This window comes from Anabrus simplex, chromosome 8, assembly GCF_040414725.1.
Source record: "Anabrus simplex isolate iqAnaSimp1 chromosome 8, ASM4041472v1, whole genome shotgun sequence".
NCBI classification, from domain to species: domain Eukaryota; kingdom Metazoa; phylum Arthropoda; class Insecta; order Orthoptera; family Tettigoniidae; genus Anabrus; species Anabrus simplex.
In genome coordinates, this window is record NC_090272.1 from 78,548,514 (window position 1) to 78,571,640 (window position 23,127).

Sequence of the window (23,127 nt, forward strand, 5' to 3'; positions counted from 1 at the left end):
CCCAAGATCCATTGCAGAAAGCACATCTGTGTCACTTGTAATCTACTTAGATTCCCCCCCCCCCCACCAAACAAACGAACCCTAGTCTATTCTTCTTCATTTTGTCACTCAACGTTTCCACTAAAATTTCCTTCCTAACCTCCCTCAGAGGCAGTCCTACCTCAAGGAGTTGCAACACAACCTACACAAGTCCCAGGGCACACCAGCCCAGTATAAGTCCCAGCTCAGAGTAACGAGCGAAAATCTCTATGGCATCCCGGGCAGAGAAGATGGGCTTCAGTAAGGCAACCCATCACTAGTAACGTCTGTTAATCAAGAAGAACAGTTACAAAAGGATCTGTTCTCCATATTAGGAGGGGCTTGAAGATTTGCTGGCAATAAATCTCTAAACTGCCTTTGAGAATGACAACCCAATCAGAATAATAGCCTAAACTTATCATGGGATAACTCATGAAAACAACGTTAGGAAGTCTTCTTCAACAGTTCCATTTTTCAAACAATTTTTTTTATCTGTACTCTGACAATGTCATTCATGCAACAGCAATGATGAAGTCTGATGATGAACTACAGGAATTCACAACAGATCAGAAAATGAGAAAGGGTAGTAAAGTAAAACAAAACATGATGATTAGAACTTACTTCTTCTCGAAGACAGAATGTTTGGGCTCCTCGAAATCACTGTCTAGAGACTTAGGCCCACCGATGGCTCCCTCCACACTATGAGGCGACTGAGGGAGGGAGGTGCCATTGCCAGACTCAGCATCTTCCTCATCCTGCAGTCTATCAACCAACTCTGAAACACAGAAATGAGCTATGCTACAATTCTTGGAGATAACTTCCAATAAACAACCAATGTGTATCGTAAGTAGTATATCTACCACAACCAAAATTATCATATATATGCAGGACTGTTCAAAAATACATGACAGAATTGCAGGATCCAATTCCACATATGTAGTGAAATTTTTTTTTTTTTGCTTTACGTCGCACCGACACAGGTCTTATGGCAACGATGGGAGAGGAGAGGCCTAGGAATGGGAAGGAAGCGGCCGTGACCTTAATTAAGGTACAGCCCTATCATTTGCCTGGTGTGAAAATGGGAAATCACGGAAAACCATCTTCAGGACTGCCGACAGTGGGGTTCGAACCCACTATCTCCCGATACGAGCTCTCAGCCGCGCGCCCCTAACCGCACGGCCAACTCGCCCAGTGTAGTGAAACTATAAACAAAGGTCTGGAAATGTATAATGTATGAGATGTCACATTCTCTAGGAAGGCATGTCACCAGCACTCTGTCAAAGAATGTACTTCAAGCATAACTGTGCCCCTGCACATTTTAGTCTTTGTCAGGGAGCATCTTAATGTACATCACTTTGATCACTGGACAGGAAAATGTCCAAACTGCTTGGCATCCATGCTCACCTGCTCTAAACCCACAGGACAGGACGGACAGTGTGTATACTTATCATAGGTGTACGCAACTGCCTGGAAGATAAGTAACACTTCATGGAAGAATACTGGGCAGGCTTATCAAACAATATCAACTAGCATAATTAGAACGTGTTTGTAACACGAGATGATGAGCATAAGCCTATAGTGTGACAGAAGTGAGCATTTTAAACACTTCTTGAAAGGTAATCAGGACAGGAAATTCAAACAAAATTCTAGCAAATAACATTAACCTGCAATACATGAGGGGCCTGATATTTCAGAAATTACAAATTTCCCAACCCATTTTTATATAAACTTTCAGTCTTCTCTAAATATGAAGAATACAACCTTGTAATTTTGATGTATATTTTTAAAACACCCTGTATATATTAACACCGGCCCAGTGGTGTAGGAGTAGCGTGCCTGCCTGTCACCCGGAGGCCCCGGGTTCGATTCCCGACCAGGTAAGGGATTTATCTCTCGACCTGAGGGCTGGTATGAGGTCCACTCAGCCTACGTGATTAGTAGGGCTCGGATGTTCAGGAAATTTCATATTTTTTCTTCGTCTCTATTTTATTTACCTGGATGCAAATCAGATGATTATCTTCACAATTAAGTGATTTTTATTTGTCATATAAATGCATATTTTGGCTATTTTTTGTCATAAGGTCATATTTTGAGCTATTTTCGTAGGAACGTCATATTTGGGTCATATTTTGGTGGTTTGGCGACAGCTATAGCTGTGCAAAATCATCGTCAACTTTCCAAATGAGAACTAGTATTCACAAAACTGCTTTCCTGTATCACATCTGTAGTTAATACAAGTGGAATACTCTGCCTCTTCTATCAAGATTGCACAGGAATTGTTTTCCAACAGTTTGTCAGAAGTCTGGCATATATTAAGTCGAACTTTGGAATTATATCGAGTGCAATTACTCATTTAGAAGCTGCTAGCTTAGAAATTCATGCAAGTATTGAAAATGTGGGAAGTGTTGAACTTTCAGCACAACAATCACATGGGATAGTTGGTGTCAGTGTAAAACGGAAACTTTAAAATGTGCATAATCGAAGTGACGTTTTTCGCTCTTAGAGGAGAAGGCACCAGTACATTTCAAGATGAGTGCATACTCGACAGCAGTGATTTAATATTATTTAAATATGCACCAATAACGTCTTGTAACATAGAAAGAAGCTTCTCTTCTTACAAGAATGTGTTAAGTGATAATTGGAGGTCTTTCATGCCTGATGATTTGAAGATTAATCTTGTCATGCAATTCATTACCACCCGCGGAGATGAATGAAAAAGTTACATGAGTTCGCACTATTTGCCCTGCCGCCATACAAAAGTGGATGTCTTTCGAAACATTAAATTCGTTTCGTGGTGTTCGATTTAAACTTTAACTCATTTGAGTAATATTAATGTAATCTGGGCTTAAATGTTCCAAAATATTTTCAAAAAATAGATTGATTTCTAGTTTTATCGTATTTCAAACCAACAATGAAGGGTGCAAACATGTTTTGACTTTTAAAATGTTGTGTGATCTGATAATCTTAGCGAACTTAGTACTTTATAGGTATGTATTCCCAAATGTTTGATAAGTAAATAGAGGACAACAGACTGAATAACTGCTAAACATGTATATTCAGAAAATTAATATGAAAGTAAGAATAAACAATTTAGTTAACAAATATGTATCAGAGGAATTGCCGTTTTGATTTGTAACTTATTTTAAAATGGCCATATTTAATCATTTTCGGGTCATATTTTGCAATTTTTACGTCATATTTTGTCACTTTTGAGGTCAAATCTAGTCACTTTTGAGGTCATATTTGCTTCCTTATTTGGACTATTTTTAGGTCTTAAACATCTGAGCCCTAGTGTTTAGAATTGAGGAGCTATCTGACAGCAAGATGGTGGCCCCGGTCTCAAAAGCCCAGAATAACGGCCGAGAGGATGCATCGTGCTGACCACACAACCCCTCGTAACCTGCAGGCCTTTGGGCTGAGCAGGCCAAAGCCCTTTCAAGGGCGTTAAGTGCCGTGGGGTGGGGTTGTATATATCAACACTGAGAACTGAAGACATCATCGGGGATATCTTTTACTTTAATTTGCACTAGTCTACAACCCAAAATTTCAGTATTAGTATGCGAGAACATACTTTACTATATGATATTATCATAATTTTAGTCATTATTGATACAATTAGTACTATGAATAATTCCAAGAGTGCCAAGTCTTCCATGTGACTCGCAAGACAGCTACACAAAACGCAGAACCTCAGCAATTTCTATTCCCAGCTCTTTCATATAATATAAATTTTTAAAAGATGGCAAACTCTTTAGCTACAGTATACTTGACATCTTTCTCTCCTGTGGGTGGAGGCAGTAGAATACAGTCACAGTTTCCCTTGCCCATCGTAAGTGGCAACTAAACTGTGAGTAACTGCCAGGGACTCTCAACTTGGGAATGTGCATTTGTGACCATGGGTCCCCTAGCCAAGTCTGGCATTGCTTTCACTTAGGTGTGCCAGACTCCTCACTTTCCTATCCGTTCTCCCTACATCACCCGTTGTTCTCTTCCAACCCTGATGGTATTAGGTCTGCAAGGCCTAGGGAGCCTTGCATTTTTAAGTTCTTCACATTTCTTTCCCAGATAAATTCCCTTTTTTTTTTTTTTTTTTTGACAGGTTGGACCTCTTCCATTTTTCCTCTGATTAGTGTTAAGAATGGATGGTTGTCTAGCTTTACTTCCTCTTAAAGCAATAGTCAACACCACCACCACCACCTTGATATATTCTTAACAATTAACTGCAAGTTTGATCAACTCCATGTTGTTTTGTAAGGGCAAATTTTGGATTTATTCCATTTATTTTCTAGCATCCCAATGCAGCTTTGGCAAGCTGTTCTGTTGCAGACAAGTGCAGTGTAATTTTTGGGCATGTAAGTAGGCGATCCTTGTCCATTGCACAAAGGCTATTTTTTTTATTAGGACCGGTTGTCCGTATCTTTTAAAATCTCATGTGTTCATTCTCCCAACATACCTTGTGCACGAACACACGCTAGTTGCCACGCTGGTACCGTGTTATTGCTTCATAGTGTGTAATGGAACTCAAGGCGATCGAGCGGCCTGGCACGTGAGATACTTTCAGTTATCTGGTTCTTGACAGCAGCAAGGAATGTGCCACTGGCAGAGATTCAATGTGAGATCTGTGAAGTGTACAGCCCCAATGCTATGAGTGATTATGTCATGGGGTAAGGTTATTTTCAGAGAATGTCAGAAGAACGGTTCATGACAATCCACCCTCTGGTTGGCCATATTTGATCAACTACGATATTGTGCAAGAGGTTGACACCACCCTTCATGCAAAAGGACGGTTCACAATAACCCTTTTGTCACTTCAATTTCCACATGTTTCAAGTTCAGTTCTCTATAAAATTATGTCAGAAAAGTTGGACCACAGAAAGCTGTGTAATTGGTGGGTTCCAAAGATGCTGATAGAGGAATACAAAACAAAGAGATATGCCAGTACTGTGATATTTTTTTGACCAGGTACCACAAAAAAGGCAATGTGTTACAGGACTCATCATTTCCCATTTCCAGCTTCCTGGGTCGGGTTCTGAATCAAGGACATCCATCGCTGCCTGTCTCTCCACCACTCTTCTAATCTTTTAAGTACATCTGCTGGTTTTCCTCCCCTCTTCTCTATACACTACCACACTGAATCTGTCCACCTCGTTCGGGGTCTTCCTCGTGGTCTCTTCTGTTAACTTCTCTGAAAAAAGCTTTTTTTGGCACTCTCTCTTCTCCCATTGTCATCATATGCCCATACCACTTTAGCTTTGTTGTTTTTATCCTGTCTTGGAGTTTCAAGATTCCTGTCCTTTTCCGTATCTCTTCATTTCTAATTCTATCCTCTCTGGTCTTGCCCTCGATACCTCTTAGGAATTTCATCTCCACTGCCTGTATTCTACTGTCTTCTTGTTTTGTTGTAGTCCAAAATCCAGCTGCATGGATTAGTATGGGTTCATAATAGGTTGAATATAATACTTTCTTACATTTCTTCGGGACATCCTGGTACCAAAAATTACCCCTTACACTTTGGTAGAAACGGTTTGCTTGTTGTATTCTTTTTCCAGTTTCCTCAGTAAGCTTTCCATCTTCTGTGATCACACTTCCCAAGTACTTGAAACTTTTAACCACTTCCAAAATTTTACCATTCAGTGTTATCTTTCCTCTTTCTTCCTTCCCCTTATCATCACTACTGTTTTACTTTTCTCTGTGCTTACTTTCATTCCAAATTTTTCTATCTCTTGATTCCATACATCTACTTGTTTTTTTACTTCCATTTCATCCTCACCCCATATAACTATATCATCTGCAAACAACATGGCTTTTGTTGCCTGTCTTCCCAATCTCTGTTTAATGTTCTTATGAATTTCATCCATGACTGATGAAATGGGGGATAGTATACTTCCCCTGTCAGAGACCAGTTTCAACTTTAAACCATTTTGTTTTTCCTATACTAGTCTTCACACTACTAACACAATTTTTGTACACAGCTTTTATCATTTGCACTTCCACTTTGTTAACTTGTTTTTTTCCTTAATGTGTCCCATATCAAATGTCTGGGCAATCACTGTCATAAGCCTTCTCAATGTCAATAAATGTAATCACTATGTCTTTTCCAAACTCCCATCTTTTCTCCATCATATGTCTTAATGTAAAGATCAGGTCAAATGTTGACCTGTCTTTCCTAAAACCATACTGTTCTTCCATTTCTCCTTCTAGCTTCCTCTTCAGTCTTCCTTCCAATACTGTCTCAAATATCTTAGCTACATGGGCAATAAGTGTGATCCCTCTGTAGTTCTTGCATTCCTTTTTATCACCTTTTTTAAATATTGGGATAATTGAACCATTTCCACACTCTTCTTCACTACATTGTCAAAAGGAACTACTGAATCCAAGTAGGAATCAATGGAGTGACGACACACATCTCTAACGAAAGTAAAATTCTAGCAAACTTTCTAAAATCGCAAGATGATGGCAACCATGATTGGGCCAAATGAGGTGTTCTGCTAGTGCACTCCTGGGGCAACAATCAATGCAGCTATGTATTGTGTGACCTTGACAAAACCTCACCGCTCAATCGAGCATAAATACCGTGGTCTTTTGTCTGCCGGCTTCTTGTTGCTTCACAACAATGCAAGATCTTGGACTGCAGCTCAAACACAAGCTCACACTCAATCATTTGGCTGATTGCAATTCGATCATGTCCTTATATAGCCCTGCACCTGCACCTGGCGACTACCATCTCTTCATTCATCTTAAAAGGCTCCTCGCTGGCTAGCATTTCCACACTGACAAGGAAATTAAGATAATGGTCCAGACACGGTTCTCACCACAGGCTGCAGACGGCTATGGCAAGGGTATACCCAAGGTAAAACAAATATTTGAACAAAGATGGAGATTATGTAGAAAAGCTGAATGTGTTTAGAATCAGATGAAACATAAATTGTCCAAAAATATTCAGTAGTTTTTATTTTATTGCAAAACACTCCTTACTTAAAAAGTAACTCTCGTAGAATTCGACTGCTGGCATATTAAAAATTTTGATTCAAAGAAGATGTGTCATAAGAGAGCCATGGCCAATACTGAATTTTTTTTATTGGTTTTGCAAGTAAATCATATTTTGTCATTGTTTATGGTTGGATAAGAAAATGATGCTCTCATCGAATTCTTCCCGTGTTTTGAGCTTGACAAGTCTCTCGATGGTCTCAAAGTTCAGTGATGATTGTGTGGTTTCTTCCCTTGCCAGCAGATTAGCGAGCAACCACTGGAACACTAGCGTCTTCTCTCTCTAGCTCCATTTTTTGGTTGTTTGATGCACCTGAAGAGAAGTATTTCAAGTGCAACAGTTATAGCTTTAGTTTTCCACCAAAACTGATTTTATTGTTTCCAAATGAAATGTAATGAATAGTTCTGAGTGGATTCCAGTTCCTGCTTTCCTATCTTAACCCTTAAGTGATCCATCAATGTAAATCCTCAGTATTCATCCAGATTATCTCTCACTGATCGTTGTTGTACTACGGGAGAAGAATCATCCTGTTTTTTATTTTACTTCCCACAGTTAGGGGAGATGAGACACTGTACGACTCTGGCTGCTGAACAAACATTTTCCACTTCAGAATGCTGGCAGAGGATTAAGGATTGTGTAAAAAAAGCAGTTTAGTCTGACGAAGTACATACAATTTAAGACAATCTAGTATACTGTGGCCAAATCCATATGTGACAACTAGCACCCGTGACTCCACCAAGGTGTGGGTTACGCAGTGGGTGCTGGACTGTAGAAAACCCACATCTCTACACATGGAAGGCAGGTGTGTTACAAGAAACACAAGGATTTACTTTCAGTTATGAAAATAATTGTGTTTTATTCAAGGATAATGTATCACATACCACAATAACTTTAAGACCTGACCTCTTTGCAAAACATTGAAACAGTTTCCTTGGAGCTGTCAAGGCCATTAAATCACTACATTCAAGGAGTCCACGAGCATGCTAGGAATAAAATCTATACCACCACAGGCACCTGCACCCTCTTAACTGATACACCAAAGAACAGCACTAGTAATAAGGAGTAATTCAAGGGGTAGAAAATTCTACTTTTTAAGAGAAATAGATTTAGCAAGCATAAAATACCTACACCAAGGTGAATCCCCAAATAATGATGTCCCAGTAACAAAATTCAAAGCTTTGGGTTCAGAGCTAAGAAAAGGGAGTTGTAATAATCAAAGAGACGAAAAGTTACAGAACCAAGTCATCAGAATGATCCCCATGAGGATCCAGCTGGCACGTTGTGCAAATGACAACAAAAAATTAGAATCATAAGCCCTACAAAAGAATTTAAGTATGCAATTTAATTAAAATCTGAATTAGAGCAGTATACTGATGAGACATGATTTCGGTTACAATCGCATAATAACTGGTATTGGTGATTTGAAAACCCAACTCCTCTCCGCTCTATGACCCAAAAGTTGGTGTTTGGTATCTACAGTAAGTAAAGCAACAAGAATTTTAAGGATATACCTACTGAAGTAATTCTTAACAAGTTTCATCGCTAACAACTGAGGTTTGCAGATAGGTCATTCTCCTAATATATAAAACAAAGAAAGCTAAAGAAACAACAGACCTACATGCAGCCAAGATCTGATCAATGACAAGCCACTCCCGGATGCCAGCTCACAGCTGCGCACTCCTAACTGCACGGTTAACTCACCAAAAGAAATCTGTAGTTAAATAACAAGACCTTGAGAAAATCTGGAGCTTGGCTTATTTATATTGACTATTCAACAAATAAGCATAAAAATTAATAAATGTCAAACAAATCAATTCTGATTTGGTTATGTTGTAGTCTGGCTGTAACCTGTTCACAGAACAAAGCATTCAGAGCAGACATATACTACAGTACAGTCGAAACTGGTTAAGATGTGCCTCTCTAGCATGTTTCCCTGGTTATTTTATCATTATTTCAAAGTCCTAGTCCATGTCCTATTCAATACATGTTAAAGAAACCTGGATAGCACATTTACGTCACTCTTTAGTACATTCGTAATTCCCACCATAAGAAATTTAAATTAGCGTTCTCGACCACGTTGCGCGCACAATGCGCCAGCGATGACTGGTCTGGGTGAGGATTTGGTAGAGAATTTAATTTCACAGTCCTAGCATGTCAGCCTACAGCTGCAGGGTGCGTCAGTCTCAAGCCAGTGTTTGATGTGGACGTGTTTGTTTGGATCACGCAACAGTAGCTCGTGTGCCGTGGCGATTAATTTTACATTTATAAGTGCACTGTGTAACAACGTACATAAATCAGGCCCACTGTACTTACACATAGTGGTTTGCAGGACATTGTTATGGAGAAGAAGAAGAAAGCTAGTCAGTTTACAAATGTTTATTGAGGAAGCGAATGCTAATCCACACATGAAACGTGCAAATCGCCCAGATGTTGGACATTCATACGATAACTGTTAAACATAATTGTAAGCAGCATGTATAGTCAGCATCTCTAAGAACATTTTCCATTGATGTTTTACTATGTTGGTGTACTTAAAATGTATTATTTCTTTATTTCATTAATTATAGTTATAAAAACCTGTTTCTTTGTTTTCATCGTACTTATTTTTATGTTCAAACCACCGCCGTCTCAATCCTATGTACTATCTGCTCTATGCTATGCAGTTAGCATGCTGCTCAGCGTGAGTTCTTACTGTCAAAAACCTCCGCTAGGGGCGCCAGCTAACGCACCCAGCTTTACTCCGTACCCACATTGTTGTGTTCCCGTGCGTTTGCATCGAGTGTGTGTGTGTGTGTGTGTGTGTGTCTCTGATTATAAGATGATCAATTGTTGTGTTCCTCTGTGTATATACAGTAATAGCAAGGAATCCAATTTCTCCAGATATGAGGTTTCCTGAAATCCCCCGAAGTAAAAAACTTCGGGGAAATTGGCTTAACGCTATATCAAGGCAAGGATCAACCAAGGGTAGTCAATGATTCCATCCGATTATTCTTGTGTTTGTAGCCTGAATTTTAGAGATGGAGATAAAAGATAAAACTAAAATAAATATATATTGAGCCAGAGAGTGTGCCTAGTCAGTTTTAGAATTATCCCCATTACATAGCTGCCAACTTTTAAAAATGAAATATAGGACGATTTTTTGAATTCTTGGACTTCATCACATATATTTCACCATGATCTAAGTGAAAAAAAGGACAGGATAAAAGGCATACATATCTACAGTTACAATGTGAATTGACCATTAAATTTAAAATCTTAATCTATAAAAAACATTAAAATCGTTACAAGAAAATGTGCCTAATCACTCACATTTATGACATACATACGAATAATAATACAGTCGAACCTCGATGTCTCTAACTTCCATTACTCGAATTTTCAGTATTTTGAAGTAACTTAAATTTTCCGGCCGTGTGTCCTATTCTTCACGTGTGTTCACTTCTCTATTACTCAAAATTCAGTTACACGAATTTCTCGAATTCTCGAAGCAAATATTTCCATCCTTAAATAACAAAATAAAAAAGAATACTCTGTAACTCTAATTTTGTGCAACATAAACTGTGCAATACAGCATTTGTGGTTTGTGAGGAACAGTTAACAAGTAAGGAAAGGGTTACAATGACTAATATGACAGAAACCGAAAAACTCTAACTTCTAATGACTGGAAAATCGGCAGAGCCTCGCTGTTTCTCAGGTGTCAATTAATTACCGGTCACGTACAAAAGCGAGCCCAGAAGTCGCGGATGACGTGCTCTATTTAAGAAACTCTGTTGCGTGGTATTGACGACAAGTTTCAACGTGAAGGGAGGAAATATTAACAGTAACAAACAAAAGAGACTAACGGATTTTTTCTGAAGGTGTTAATGGAGCTATGTTTCTTGCTTCACTACTGTATGTACTGTATCCTGTCTTCTAAAAAGTTACTATAATAAGTGTTATAATTAAAGTGATGCCGTAAAATAGTGTTTCTTTGTATACTTTTAAGTACTGTTAAAAATAACGTATTCAATGAAAGCCCATAGATACTTGACTCAATTATGTGCTATACATGCTCAAAAACGGTATTCTCTATATCTCAAAATTTTGATAATTCGAAACAAAATTTATCTGCCAAGGTGATTTGAGATATCGAGGTTCTACTGTATATCACACTGACACACACAACAAAATGCTAATAGTTTCCTTTATTAGACGGTAAAATGAATGGAAATTTAATTTTATAGGTATCTCTGAACACTTAGAGATAACGTTTGTTATGTTTTTTGGCCATAACGTGAAGAGAAAATACCAGAAACTGTCACCGACAACTCCCTGGAATACATTCAACTCATTAAAATTATGAAGTAAGAATGAACAAAACTGCATCAAAATACGCAAAACTACCACATACAAAACAGGATCGGTATGTCTCATACATTATTAACATACGACTTTGACATAGGGAAAAGCACAGAAGCGCTAGAAAAAACACGTGGCCTACAACTCCAACGAAATTACGCACAGAAACAATAATAGTGTGCGAACCACACAATACGAAAGTCATTCTTTCGTCCCGTATAACTGAGTTGACAGCGCGCGCTCGCCTCTCTTGCTTGCAGGACAATTGCCGTTCCAAATCCCCAGCCGTAAAGCACACGTGCTGCTGTAGCGAGCAGGAAACCCGATACACAAAGGCAACGGATGATACACTCGCGAAATAAAGCATCACATAAATACGCTTGAAAATGAGGTTGGGTAAATTACATAAGCACATAAGAATTTATCCTTTATCCTACGGGAAGTGTATTGACCGTAGTGGAGGTTATATTGATCAAAAATAGGAAGAATTAAAAATAAATCAGAAAATTGGAAGACGAGTTAAAAAAACTGAAAGTTTTCAGGTAAATCAGAAGGGTTGGCAGATATGCCATTACCTTCAAACCAGAAAAATAGCACCACGAAAGACCAGATAGCGACAAGACATTTCTTCGGAACAAATCTATGTTGAAACAAGCTCTCCAACCACAGGAAATACATTGGAATACGAGTACGAAATGCATGTGAACAATGATGTCTCAATCCAAGTCAATATTACAAGGAGTTAGAATGACAGCAGTCATCAGAAAATCATACATTAGAGGCTCCGATCGAGAATTCTGAGACTGCGATAAAAGCTGATGATTAATCATAATGAAGTTAAAAGACTACAAAGGAAATTCGAAGACAACCCAGAAATTGATCGTCTGAATCAAGTAAAGGAAGCAGCTAAATATAATGAACAAAATACCATTTATCTTTTTGATCAAATCCATAATTTTCGCAAGACAAAATCCGCACGGTCAGAACAAATCACTCGGTACCATGTGGCATAGAGAATAGTATCCCAAACAGTTAAGAATATGGGAGGACTCCTCGTCTAGTGTCAGCTCCATCACAAAGCACTCTGCGCAGGTAGCCTAAATGGGAAATGTTGAGAGTGGTGTCGAGATTTCTCAATTAGTGAAGGAAAGGCTTAGACCTGAATGAAAAATTCTTAGTCTATCAGAGAGGAGTGTACCAATGATTGCCGATTAAACGGCTAATTAGGTACGGCTCCTCTACAACCGAACAAGTGACAAGTTTGTTTCCGTGGTCAATGTTGAACGTGTATGTGGCACAGATATTAGAAAGTCTCCTGCTCTCCCGAATAAACTGCCGTGTTTTGTTGTAAATGTACTTTCATAAAAGTTCCCTATTCCTGCTGCCTACTTCCTCGTTAAAGTCTTAGAAGACTCCAATATTTTCCTTTTAGTTCAGAAATGATTAATGTCATTGACTGACAATCACAGAACCAATGTTTTTAAGTTTAAACACTTTGGAGAGGGAAAAGTGAGAACCTGTGTGACTCATCCATGTTATCCCAGTTGTAAACTTCTTTTGAGATTGACTCTTACCACTTGATAAAAAATGTGAGATCCCAGTTCCTAGACAGAGAAGCGACAGCAATGGCATCATCACCTCCAAATATGTGAAAGAAGTTTATCACCTCCAGAGAGACTTGACATTCAAGCCAGTTAGGTATTACAAAAAAAACAGAGGAATTTGGAAAAGATGAGTGTTCTGCTGAACAAATATTTCCCCAGTGGTTACTGCTGCTATGCGCTTCATGAAGAAAACCATGCTCGTTTATAAACACATGTTTAAACTTTTCATATGTGGAATCGACGGTGCGCTTCACGGCATGAATTTACAAATTTTTCACATTCCAGGACGTCACTGACAGAATTCAGCACATTCGGCAAAACAATCCAGATTGTGTGTGCATTTCTATTTACCAGCAAATAAAAGACTACAATAGTTGAGTGTTGATTTCACCAAGTACATTAAATCAAAACGTGGAATCAAAACTTGCAAAACTGAAGCATCTTGACTAAAGAGACGGCAGATGCTGTCTCGCTAACTGTGAAATCAATAGTGGAACGTGTGTCTTATCTGCTGCAAAATGGGTTCTTTTATGTTCTCATTAGACGACTTTCTGGAGACGCAATAGAAGCTCTATTTACTGCAGTGAGTTGGGTGGTGGATATAACATGATGGACGTACGCAATGCAGTACGTGCTTTAAAACGTATCCTGAAATCTGGTCATGAACAAAGGGTCAGCGAAATAGTGATAGAACAATTTGTACGTCCACCGCTGGTAGATAACAGTAAGAAAAGGACTGAAAAGGTGGTTTGTCATTCATGTCGACAAATTCTGAAAATTTTATGTGCCATTCAGCAGTGGAATGATCCTAATATATCTACTGTGACTGGTAAGATTTTATACATTTTAAGTTTCTGTATCTTAAGCCAAGCTCAAATCTGAAACGTTATTTTCTGTATGTGCATTATCTTCTCAATTAGCAACATGTTAAGGATTATTTTTCATTTTATATTGGTGTTACAGATGAACTCTCATTTAACCAGAATGTGCTCTGGGTGCGGTAAGTGCTGCCATCTGCAATGTCACTGTAAACGCAATTCTCGCGACAAAGAGCAGGCAATATATAGAGATTGAAACGGCAGTGGTTCAAACCTAACTTTAAATTTAGCAGCGTAATTGTTTTTAATTTTTTTAGCACATTCCTTCTTTATGAAGGTTTTTTCCGGTTCCCACAAAAACGTCCTAACCAGTTTTGGATGTATTTCTATTTTTCCATTTAAACCCTTTGGGCCACCACAGCCTGCTAATCTGTTGGCTTCATTAGAATAAGAGTTACATCCTATTGATTTTGCACTCTGTGGCCAAATCTACTTATTACTGAGACAAGCCCACGTAACTTATGAAGATGTTTCAGTGTAATTCTAATAAATTAACCCAAAAAATATGAAGATTGATACCAAAGTGATCAAATGAAACCTATAAATTCGTGGCAATAGACAGCTGTGCTTGGTTGAAATTCATCATATTCTTATACCAGAGTGCTCACCAATTCATGGGCTAAATAGACATTTTTTGGCCAGTTACAGTAATACACAGACTTATCTACACATCGCCAATAAAAGGGAGCATTTGTAATGAAACGTCTGCTATGAATTGCCCTACACATTGCTTGTCAGTTTCCTAAGAGAACTATGCAAGTTTATTGACAATACAGGTAATGGACAGGAACAAACAAGCATCAAATCGGTCGAACCTCGATATCTCGAACCTCCATTACTCCAGTACCTCAAAATTATTTCAATTTCCCTACCGTCTGTTCTATTCTTTATGTGTAATTATTTATCTATTACTCGAAATTCAATTACACTCATTTCTTCATATCTCAAACCAAACATTTCCTTGACAGACACTGAAAATATTCTGTAACTCGAATTTTGTACAACATTGAGTCTGCGATATAGCATTTAAGGTTTGTGTGTTATTGTTCCTTAACCTGCAACAGTATCTTATCTGTCCACCCCTGGTGCATTAAAAATAGGCATTTAGAGCTGTATGAACCCTCTGCTGGATCGTCACTAGACCAGACATTAAGAGCACTGACTACTCTTTCATCCTACATACAGAGTCAGTTGAATGTAAATGAAAATGGTTTTACAGCAATAACTGTTGTTGAAAACTATGTGAAAGAAAAGAAGCTTGAGAGTGAAAAACATATTCCTCGACTGTATGTATTCTGTCTTCAATGACTTGGTGTAATAAGTGTTGTAATAAAAATGACAAAATAGTTCAAGTTTATTTTTACGTGGTTAAATAACCTGTATGACAGTATAAAGGCATAGATATGCGTGATATTTCGTGGAATCCTGAAAGGCGGAAATTCTCTATATCTCAAAATTTAGATAATTCAAAATAAAATTCAGCTCCCGAGATGATTCGAGATACTGAGGTTCGATTGTATAGATGTACAGTATATGAACATGATACAATGATATGATGTTTATCAGGCTTTCTTCCTATCTTACACCTTATACACCCTGAAAATCTGTTAAGACTGCCTCTGAACAAGTGCTGATGGCTAACCAACTGATGAAACTGAAAAACAGAAACAAGCTCATCAGAGGCTGATAAGAAATTGATGTAGAAGAATTGGGATCCATGAGGGGAGAACCGATCTATTTGAAGATGTGGACATTCTCCTCGACTTGCTGTGTTTTTAAGTTTGTCCTTGTATCCTTTTCCATTGCTTTCTCTTCTAATACTGTCCTATCATTGCCTATATCGTATTACATCTCTATAATACCGGAGGTTTATTTCCAGGTCCATATTACAGAGTAAGACAAGAAATACCCTATTTCAGAAGATTAAAACACATCACAAGGTTTGTCACCGATTCTTCTGTACATGTCCGCCCAGTTCTTTCATCGGAAAGGGTACCTGAGAGGTAATAAACCGACTACTACTCTCGATGAGGCACGTGAATGCATACACTGCACTCGACACCTATCTTACATCAACAAATGGTAGTGGCTATTGTCAGTAGTATAATTTGGTGAACAAGACACTGTTTGGTGGGACAAACAATTTGAAAATATTAAAGAATTTGAATAGAAAGTGAGAAAAATAAAGATTGTAGAAATAACTAACAGAAGAGAAACAGATTCAAACACATATTTGAAGGGAAGCAAATTAGAATACGCTTGGAGAGAACAAAACAACTATACTGTGTATATGACACCAACTCTTCATCCACAGTTTGGAGATGTACTGTAAACAAAGACCTCAGCAACAGAAATGAGATTCACCAGAACTATGAATTGAACAGACCAGAAAGGAATGAACTGGAAAAAAGCTGGCATCAAGGTTCCTATCACCAATGTTACAAAGAAAGACTTCACTGGTATGGATATGTAATCAGTACAGACAATGTAAGAACGGCAAGGAAATACATCAACCACAAAGTGGAAGGAAAATTACTAAGTAGAAGACTAAGAAAACATTAGACAGGCAGTGAAATCTGGAGGTGAAGGAGAACAAATCACAGGGCAAAAATGTTGGAAGGATACAACGTGAATGAAGAGGAAAAGTGGCAACTGCTTGTATACCAGAACTGGAAAACTGGAGTTGGAGAATGATACGAGTCGCATATACAAGAATATCCAGGCTCAAACCTTGGTGAAATCCCTCTTTCCATAAGAATATCTTAATCACATGTAACATCAACCTGTAATCTTTAGCCCCCACCAATAATGGAAGAGAATTTTCAGATGCCCATGGTCACTCATGTTAACTGTCAGAAAGGAAAATTAAGGAAGCAGAAATAGAAGCAATCCCGTAAGTCATGCCTGATCTTGTACCATACCTGCACCTCGTTGGGAAGCCTGGTTCTGCTGACGATACGAAGTGGGAAAATACAGCGCCGCCACCTCAGGATCCAGCTCGTCTGCATTGAGATCCGACAGATAAATACCCTCCGACTCAGGATTGTGTCTGATTCTCTTGGTCTTCTTCATGAAGCTGAACATTCCGCTGAGCATGGAGCGCTGGGCCGCCGCCTCGGCCGCTGCAACAGCGGCAGCTGCAAGCCAAGCATACAACCGCATTCCAGAGACCCACCCGCAATAAGCACTGAGCAATGCCAACACCAGAAAGAGAAGATAAAGATACCCACAGAAGGTATACATGCAACTACAACTACCATATTATCAAAGATTGGCACTTTCTCATGCACATTTCACATATTACAACTTAAGATACAAGGTCCCCCACCCCCTGAGTAAGCAGGAGGAGACTCACTTCATGGCGTGTGTAGCCGAGCTGCTGATAACCCAGCCATGTCTAGCCACAGCATTTCCAGCCCCACAATGGAACTATCTATAAGCAATTCCAGCCATAACTGAATGATAGGGAAAATTACAGACAGCAACTGTTGTCAGTTCATGGACACTTTAATCCACTTAGCTTCTCACTACATGGGTGAAAGGAATTCTTTCATGTGCTACCAAGCCTACAAGCCAAAAACTTCTGCAATTCAAAATCCTTGAATAGTCAACCTTAATTCAAGGTACTGCCAGGCATTACCCAATGTTCCACTATCATAATGATGGCCAGCATATGTACCGCACACCCCTACCTACAGCCCAGTTTGCCAACCTTGTATTACAAAGTCTTCAAAATCAAGGATTTTTTTAAAAACAATATTTTATTACCCACTAATATATTGTTTTTAACGTCCCACTAACTACTTTTTTACAGTTTTTGGAGACACCGAGTTGCCGGAATTCTGTCAAACACAAGTTCTTTAACATGTCATTAAATCTACTGACATGAGGCTGACGGATTTGAGCACCTTCAAATACCACCGGACTGAGCCAGGATCGAACCTAGCAAGTTGGAGTCAGAAGGCCAGAAAATCAACCGCCTGAGCCACTCAGCCCAGCCTTTATTACTCACAGTCAAGATGATGATATACAGGCATTCAGTCAGCAAAACTATGCGAGGCACCAGGGTTAGATAGTGACCGGTTGATGCGTCTCAGAAGGGGGAATTCCCTAAGATGGGGATCGAGTGATTCTAAAACTAGCAGTTCTCCAGGTTCGGACAGATTCTTTGGGAAGTATCAGCGGTGTCAATGAAGTCAGGGGCCACCATGTTATGCATTGCTACAAGGTGGAATTACTCCTGCATGGTTCCCTTCCATAGCATCTACATCTCTCATCAGTATATATAAAGGGCTGAGGCTTCATCCATTACCACTTATTTTAAGAGTTCTACTGGGCAGATTTTTGCAGATTTTATACCATTAAAAAGCCTGACCGAGTGTATTAAAAAAAAGTCTTAGGTGGGTTTCTCAGGACGAATAAAACCACCAGAAAGTGGAAAATCCAGTAACTACTTAATCGTTAAAGATATCAGTGGGGACATTTTTGTTTAATCCCAACCCAAACAATCAGAGATGTGTGTGTCAAAGCTTATGTGATGAAAGGTACAAATAGCACTCACATTGTTGTCACTTGGCAGCAGAACTAAGAGGTCAGCAGACAGGAAGATACCAAGTGATGCAACATCAGATATTTGCAACGTAACATGAACCACAGGATTGCGACATAATATGAGGTATTAGGAGCAATATTCAGCCAATGTGGCTTGAACTCTGCATAGAGAAAGATTGAATTTGCATACGCTTCAGTTTAAAGGGCAAAGAAACCAAATGCAATAAAGTCATGTAAATTACTTTTAAATTGAAAAGGATGGAATAGGAAAAGTCAGATGGGGATGCACACTTTTTTCTGTACTGGGAAAACATACAACCATTTTATGCATTTTATGGTTTTCAGTTTTAAAAATTGCCAGAAATACTTTTTCCAAGAGTCCGTTGAATTTTTCCATGCAATAAAACCTGCAGGTAGAGGAGTCCCCTTTAGTTGTATGCTGGTCCTCCAGTGGAGGAAATGCCATTGAAATCTAGCAGGCAGCATCTGTTCTCTCCATTAGGGATGGCCTCATTGAAACCTGGCAGTACGGTATAAAATGCTTTGGGTGTGGCGACCCCACTGTAATAATAGCGTATATGAACCATCAAAGTGGATCAGAACAAATAGCTAAGGAGTATCCCACAAGCAACAAAGTCGCACAATAAGAATGCATAGGCAATAATATCAAAAATAATTTTCAAAATTATCGTATGTTTTGCTGGTATCGTACAATTGTAGTGGGTCCTCATATTCAAGATTGTGCAGGTTGGCATACCTGTGCCTAGCTCAGAAAAAAAGTTGTAACAAGTATTGTGAAGCCACATCAATAACTGCCTCCCAAGGTTATGGTGGGGGACCAAAACAAAAGATGTTCATTACTCGCAATGATGGATCAACTCACCTTCTTGTTGCTGTTTGCTAGCCTCCTCATCACTAGAAGACAAGATCTCCGATGGTACAGCCTCTTTCTTCGCCGAGCCACGAGGTGTCTGGGCCGACAGCAACTGGCGAGGTGGTGGAGACGGGAGCTCGCCCCATCGCCACGATTGTTGAAGTTGGCCATGAATGGACTTGGTGGGATCGTCGTCATCCTCTGTACCGACGGCCTTGGAATGACGACTCATCTCGAACTCTGTGTCCGACTGCACGGGAGAGCATGGGCGTGAGTCTGGAGGACTGCAAGGAAATTTAAAACTTTGTAGAGCAGAAAATGATAATGATCAGAACACAGAAACAATTCAGTATCATTCCCTTCCTTATGATTAGAACTCCACTTTAAGACCTTCAACCCCCACATAAGGACTACAGACAAGAAAGTATTCAAAAGTTGACAGCAAGTGGATTAGAAAATGAAAGAGCTTTGTTTATATTATGAGTCAAACATTGTTTACATCAATCTTCTTGAACCCAGATGACTCTCAATAAAAGGTAAACACAGAGTATATCATACATATGTATTTATAGTAATGCCATGTTCTCTCATATACAACAAAAGTAGTAATATAAGTAGGAAAGATCATAAAATGAAGACAAATTCAAGAGGACGAACTGGGGCAAATATTAATTTATAGGAAGAGGAATTAGGGATTGGAATAATTTAACACAGAAGATCTTCGATAAATTTTGAAATTCTTATGATTTACAAAGTATGTAAATTACTGATAGAGAATCTACATCCCAGACCTAAAAGCAGATCGGTGGTGAAGGACTGAATAATATTATTGGTTTTACTTTTTTGTGTTTTTGGAGATGCCTATAACGAAAGTGAATAACGATACATAAAAAAAGATAAATTACAGACCATGGACCCTCAATTTCAGATTACTATTATTATTATTATTATTATTATTATTATTATTATTATTATTATGAGAAGGAGGGGGAGGACATGGAGTAGAAGGTGATGTTTGCAGATGACATTGTGGCTGAGGGGGTATATCGGTAATGTAAGAATGAAAATAAGGTGGAGAAAAGCAAGACATTGGAGCTGACTAGAGGAGAAAGACAAGGTAAAGGTACTGTAAACATGAGGGAAAGAGACCTTGAAATTGAGGGAAGTTCCAAGCACTTTGAAAATGAACTGATGCAGGATTGGACATTGAGTTCAGCAGAAGGATGCAAGAGGGAAATGTGTTCTACAAGGGTGTAAAGGAACTTGACCTGGTAGGTCAAAAGTGTAAAGATTTGATATTATATACAATGCATTATTGCCTCATACTGACAAATGGGACCTGGAGACTGGCAAAAAGATAGGAGAGTGAAATCCAGGCCAGTGAGATGGCATTTTTAAGTATGATAGGAAATACAAGAAAGAACAAATTATGAAATCAGGATGTCAGAAAGGAAATCAGAGTGGAAAAGCTTTCAGACAAAATGGAGAGAAACTGAGATGGTTTGGAGATATTACATAAGAGCATGGAAGAAGGAAAGATACCACAGCGGGTTTGAAGTTAAGAGAGTAAAAGGTAGATCTTGATTAAGGCATTTGATTCAACCAAGAACAGCAGTGAAGATGGAAAGATGTCACTGACATCCTGACCTGGATGGGGGTAAAAAAAAAAAAAAAAAAAAAAAAAAGGATTATTGTATATTATTAATAATAATAATAATAATAATAATAATAATAATAATAATAATAATAATAATAATAATAATGCCAATAGTATCACAATTATGCCACTGACTTATAACTATCCCACAGAACATTATTTGTTATGCCTCCTTTTAGGCTTTGCTGCAAAATTCACATTTTCATCATCATCATCAAGTCTAAAAACAAATATGGCACTCTCCAGGAAACCATACCTTAAGCAGGAAAGTCTCATTTTTGGTAGATTTTATAGTTTGATAGTAAGTAAATCTGCAATCATTTTCAAGAAAACTAGAAAATTCAAGCTTAACCCTTCTTTAATCACGCGAAAATTATTACATTAATAGTCGTACACGGAGGTAACCTCCGGGGCTAAAAATGCGCATAATTTTCATCCTTTGAGATGATTTGGCATGTTCGTTAGCAGTATTCTTCGGTATAATTAAAAGAAACCCTTTTAAGTATTAGTAGGTTATTCTTTCACAGTTTGTTTGATCTAAAATCAGAATACTGCAGACCTTAACTGTGACGAATGGTCTTATGATATTACCTACGATGATCACATCATATAAAATATGAAATAATATTTTTCTAAAATACGTTTAGAAGAACAGAACAACAAAGTCATCGCCGACCTAGAAAATAAATAATATGCACTAAAATATAAGGTTTTTTCTTATTTGCACACGGAGGAAACGTCCAGGTGATGTCACTTGTCACAACAACGATCCCACACTCGCTCACAGGATAGACGATCGCGCAGAAATGCTGACAGGAGGAGTCCAAATGAACAAGGAGAAAGGTATAGGGGTGGGGAGACCAACAGTTCAACAGAGAAGTTCAGTACCGTGCAAAATGTAATCGGCCCAGAGGAAATCTCCGTGAGCGACTAAAGGAGGGTTAAACACTGATTATGTAATTTTGAAGTTGTAAGAATTTACTGAATTTCAAGAAAATCAATTGGAAAAAGGGGTACAGTACTCTGATAATAGTGAGGATTTCAGAAACTTTGACTGTTTCACTGAATAAAGGAATATCAGATTTGCACATTAAAATAATTTTCATAAATATGTAAGTTTTATTCTCTGAAAATTAAATATGTAAACATGTTCAAAATTTGAAAAAAGTAAAACAGGAAGTTTAAGTCTTGAGACACTCATATACACAGAAGTTCTGTCTTAAGATGTACAAACAAGAAATAATAGTAGTAGTAGTAATGCTAATGTTAATAATAATAATAATAATAATGTTGGATATTTTAAAAGATCATTCTGAAACTACACAGTCAGTATACAATTACTAACCTACAGTAGAAATCCATTATAGCGAGAAATCACAACAGCGAAAAATTTACTCGCTATAGAGGATTGTCGTTATATCAAAAAAAAAATTTAAAGTCGGGTAGTGGGGGAACACCACACACATTAAAATCGGTATGAAACGGCAATCAGTTTGTTCAAAACTCGCGTTTTCGCAGATTTACATACTACACCCCACTCATTACTTCTTTTTCTAATTCCGAGACAACATGAATGCGTATGTTAAATTTCATTCTGAAAAATTGAGTAGCATCACTCCAGTGGCTTCTGCAGCAAAAGTTTGTTTTCTTATTCAAACAGCATCATCTAACCTAACTTAACCTTATATGCATCGTGAAAATACATTTCAAGCACCAGCAGAGTAATGATAACCTTTTCGCTAGAAATTTACTTGCGAACAGCCTTTCCGAAATGTAACCAGACGCAAGAAAACGCAGTGAAACCTCGTTAGGGATTTCCTCGTCAAAACGATTTTTTGCTTAGCACGTCGTAAATTCGAAGTCCCGATTCACGTCGTACTAAATCTACATTTTTTAAAATGTCACTTTTCACGTCACAGATTGTCACTATTACCGCGTAGTATGATCACATTTTTCCTAGCCCTGAAAATGTTCTTTGTTATCCCTTGTGAAAGGAACAGATTTCCAACACAGATTACAGCCCTCATGACAGGAAGCCAGTAGGAGAAAGTTGCACAAAAATGAGAAATGGCCTTGAATTCCTGAACTTTACATGGTAAATTACACCTCTGGGAAGGTAGCCATTAGCCTCAGGAAAGTTCAATTTTGCTCTCCAGTTTTCATTGATACTGATGAATAACCTAAGAAAGCCTGTTTGTGCTTGTATTTCACATTCCATT

General features: G+C 38.3%; 1 protein-coding gene across 5 annotated transcripts in view; it reads right to left on the minus strand.

The window, feature by feature from the left end:
* Lpin (phosphatidate phosphatase LPIN) overlaps positions 1-23,127 on the minus strand; it is a 248,408-nt gene that overhangs the window by 40,089 nt on the left and 185,192 nt on the right. For 4 of the 5 annotated variants that reach the window (XM_067152292.2, XM_067152289.2, XM_067152290.2 and 1 more), the window contains 3 exons: positions 19,261-19,535; positions 16,748-16,963; positions 640-793 (listed from right to left, as the gene is read on the minus strand). In XM_067152292.2, the coding sequence (XP_067008393.2) occupies positions 640-793; positions 16,748-16,963; positions 19,261-19,535 (645 nt within the window). The remainder of the gene's footprint in view (positions 1-639; positions 794-16,747; positions 16,964-19,260; positions 19,536-23,127) is intronic. The other variant, XM_067152293.2, reaches the window with a different exon arrangement.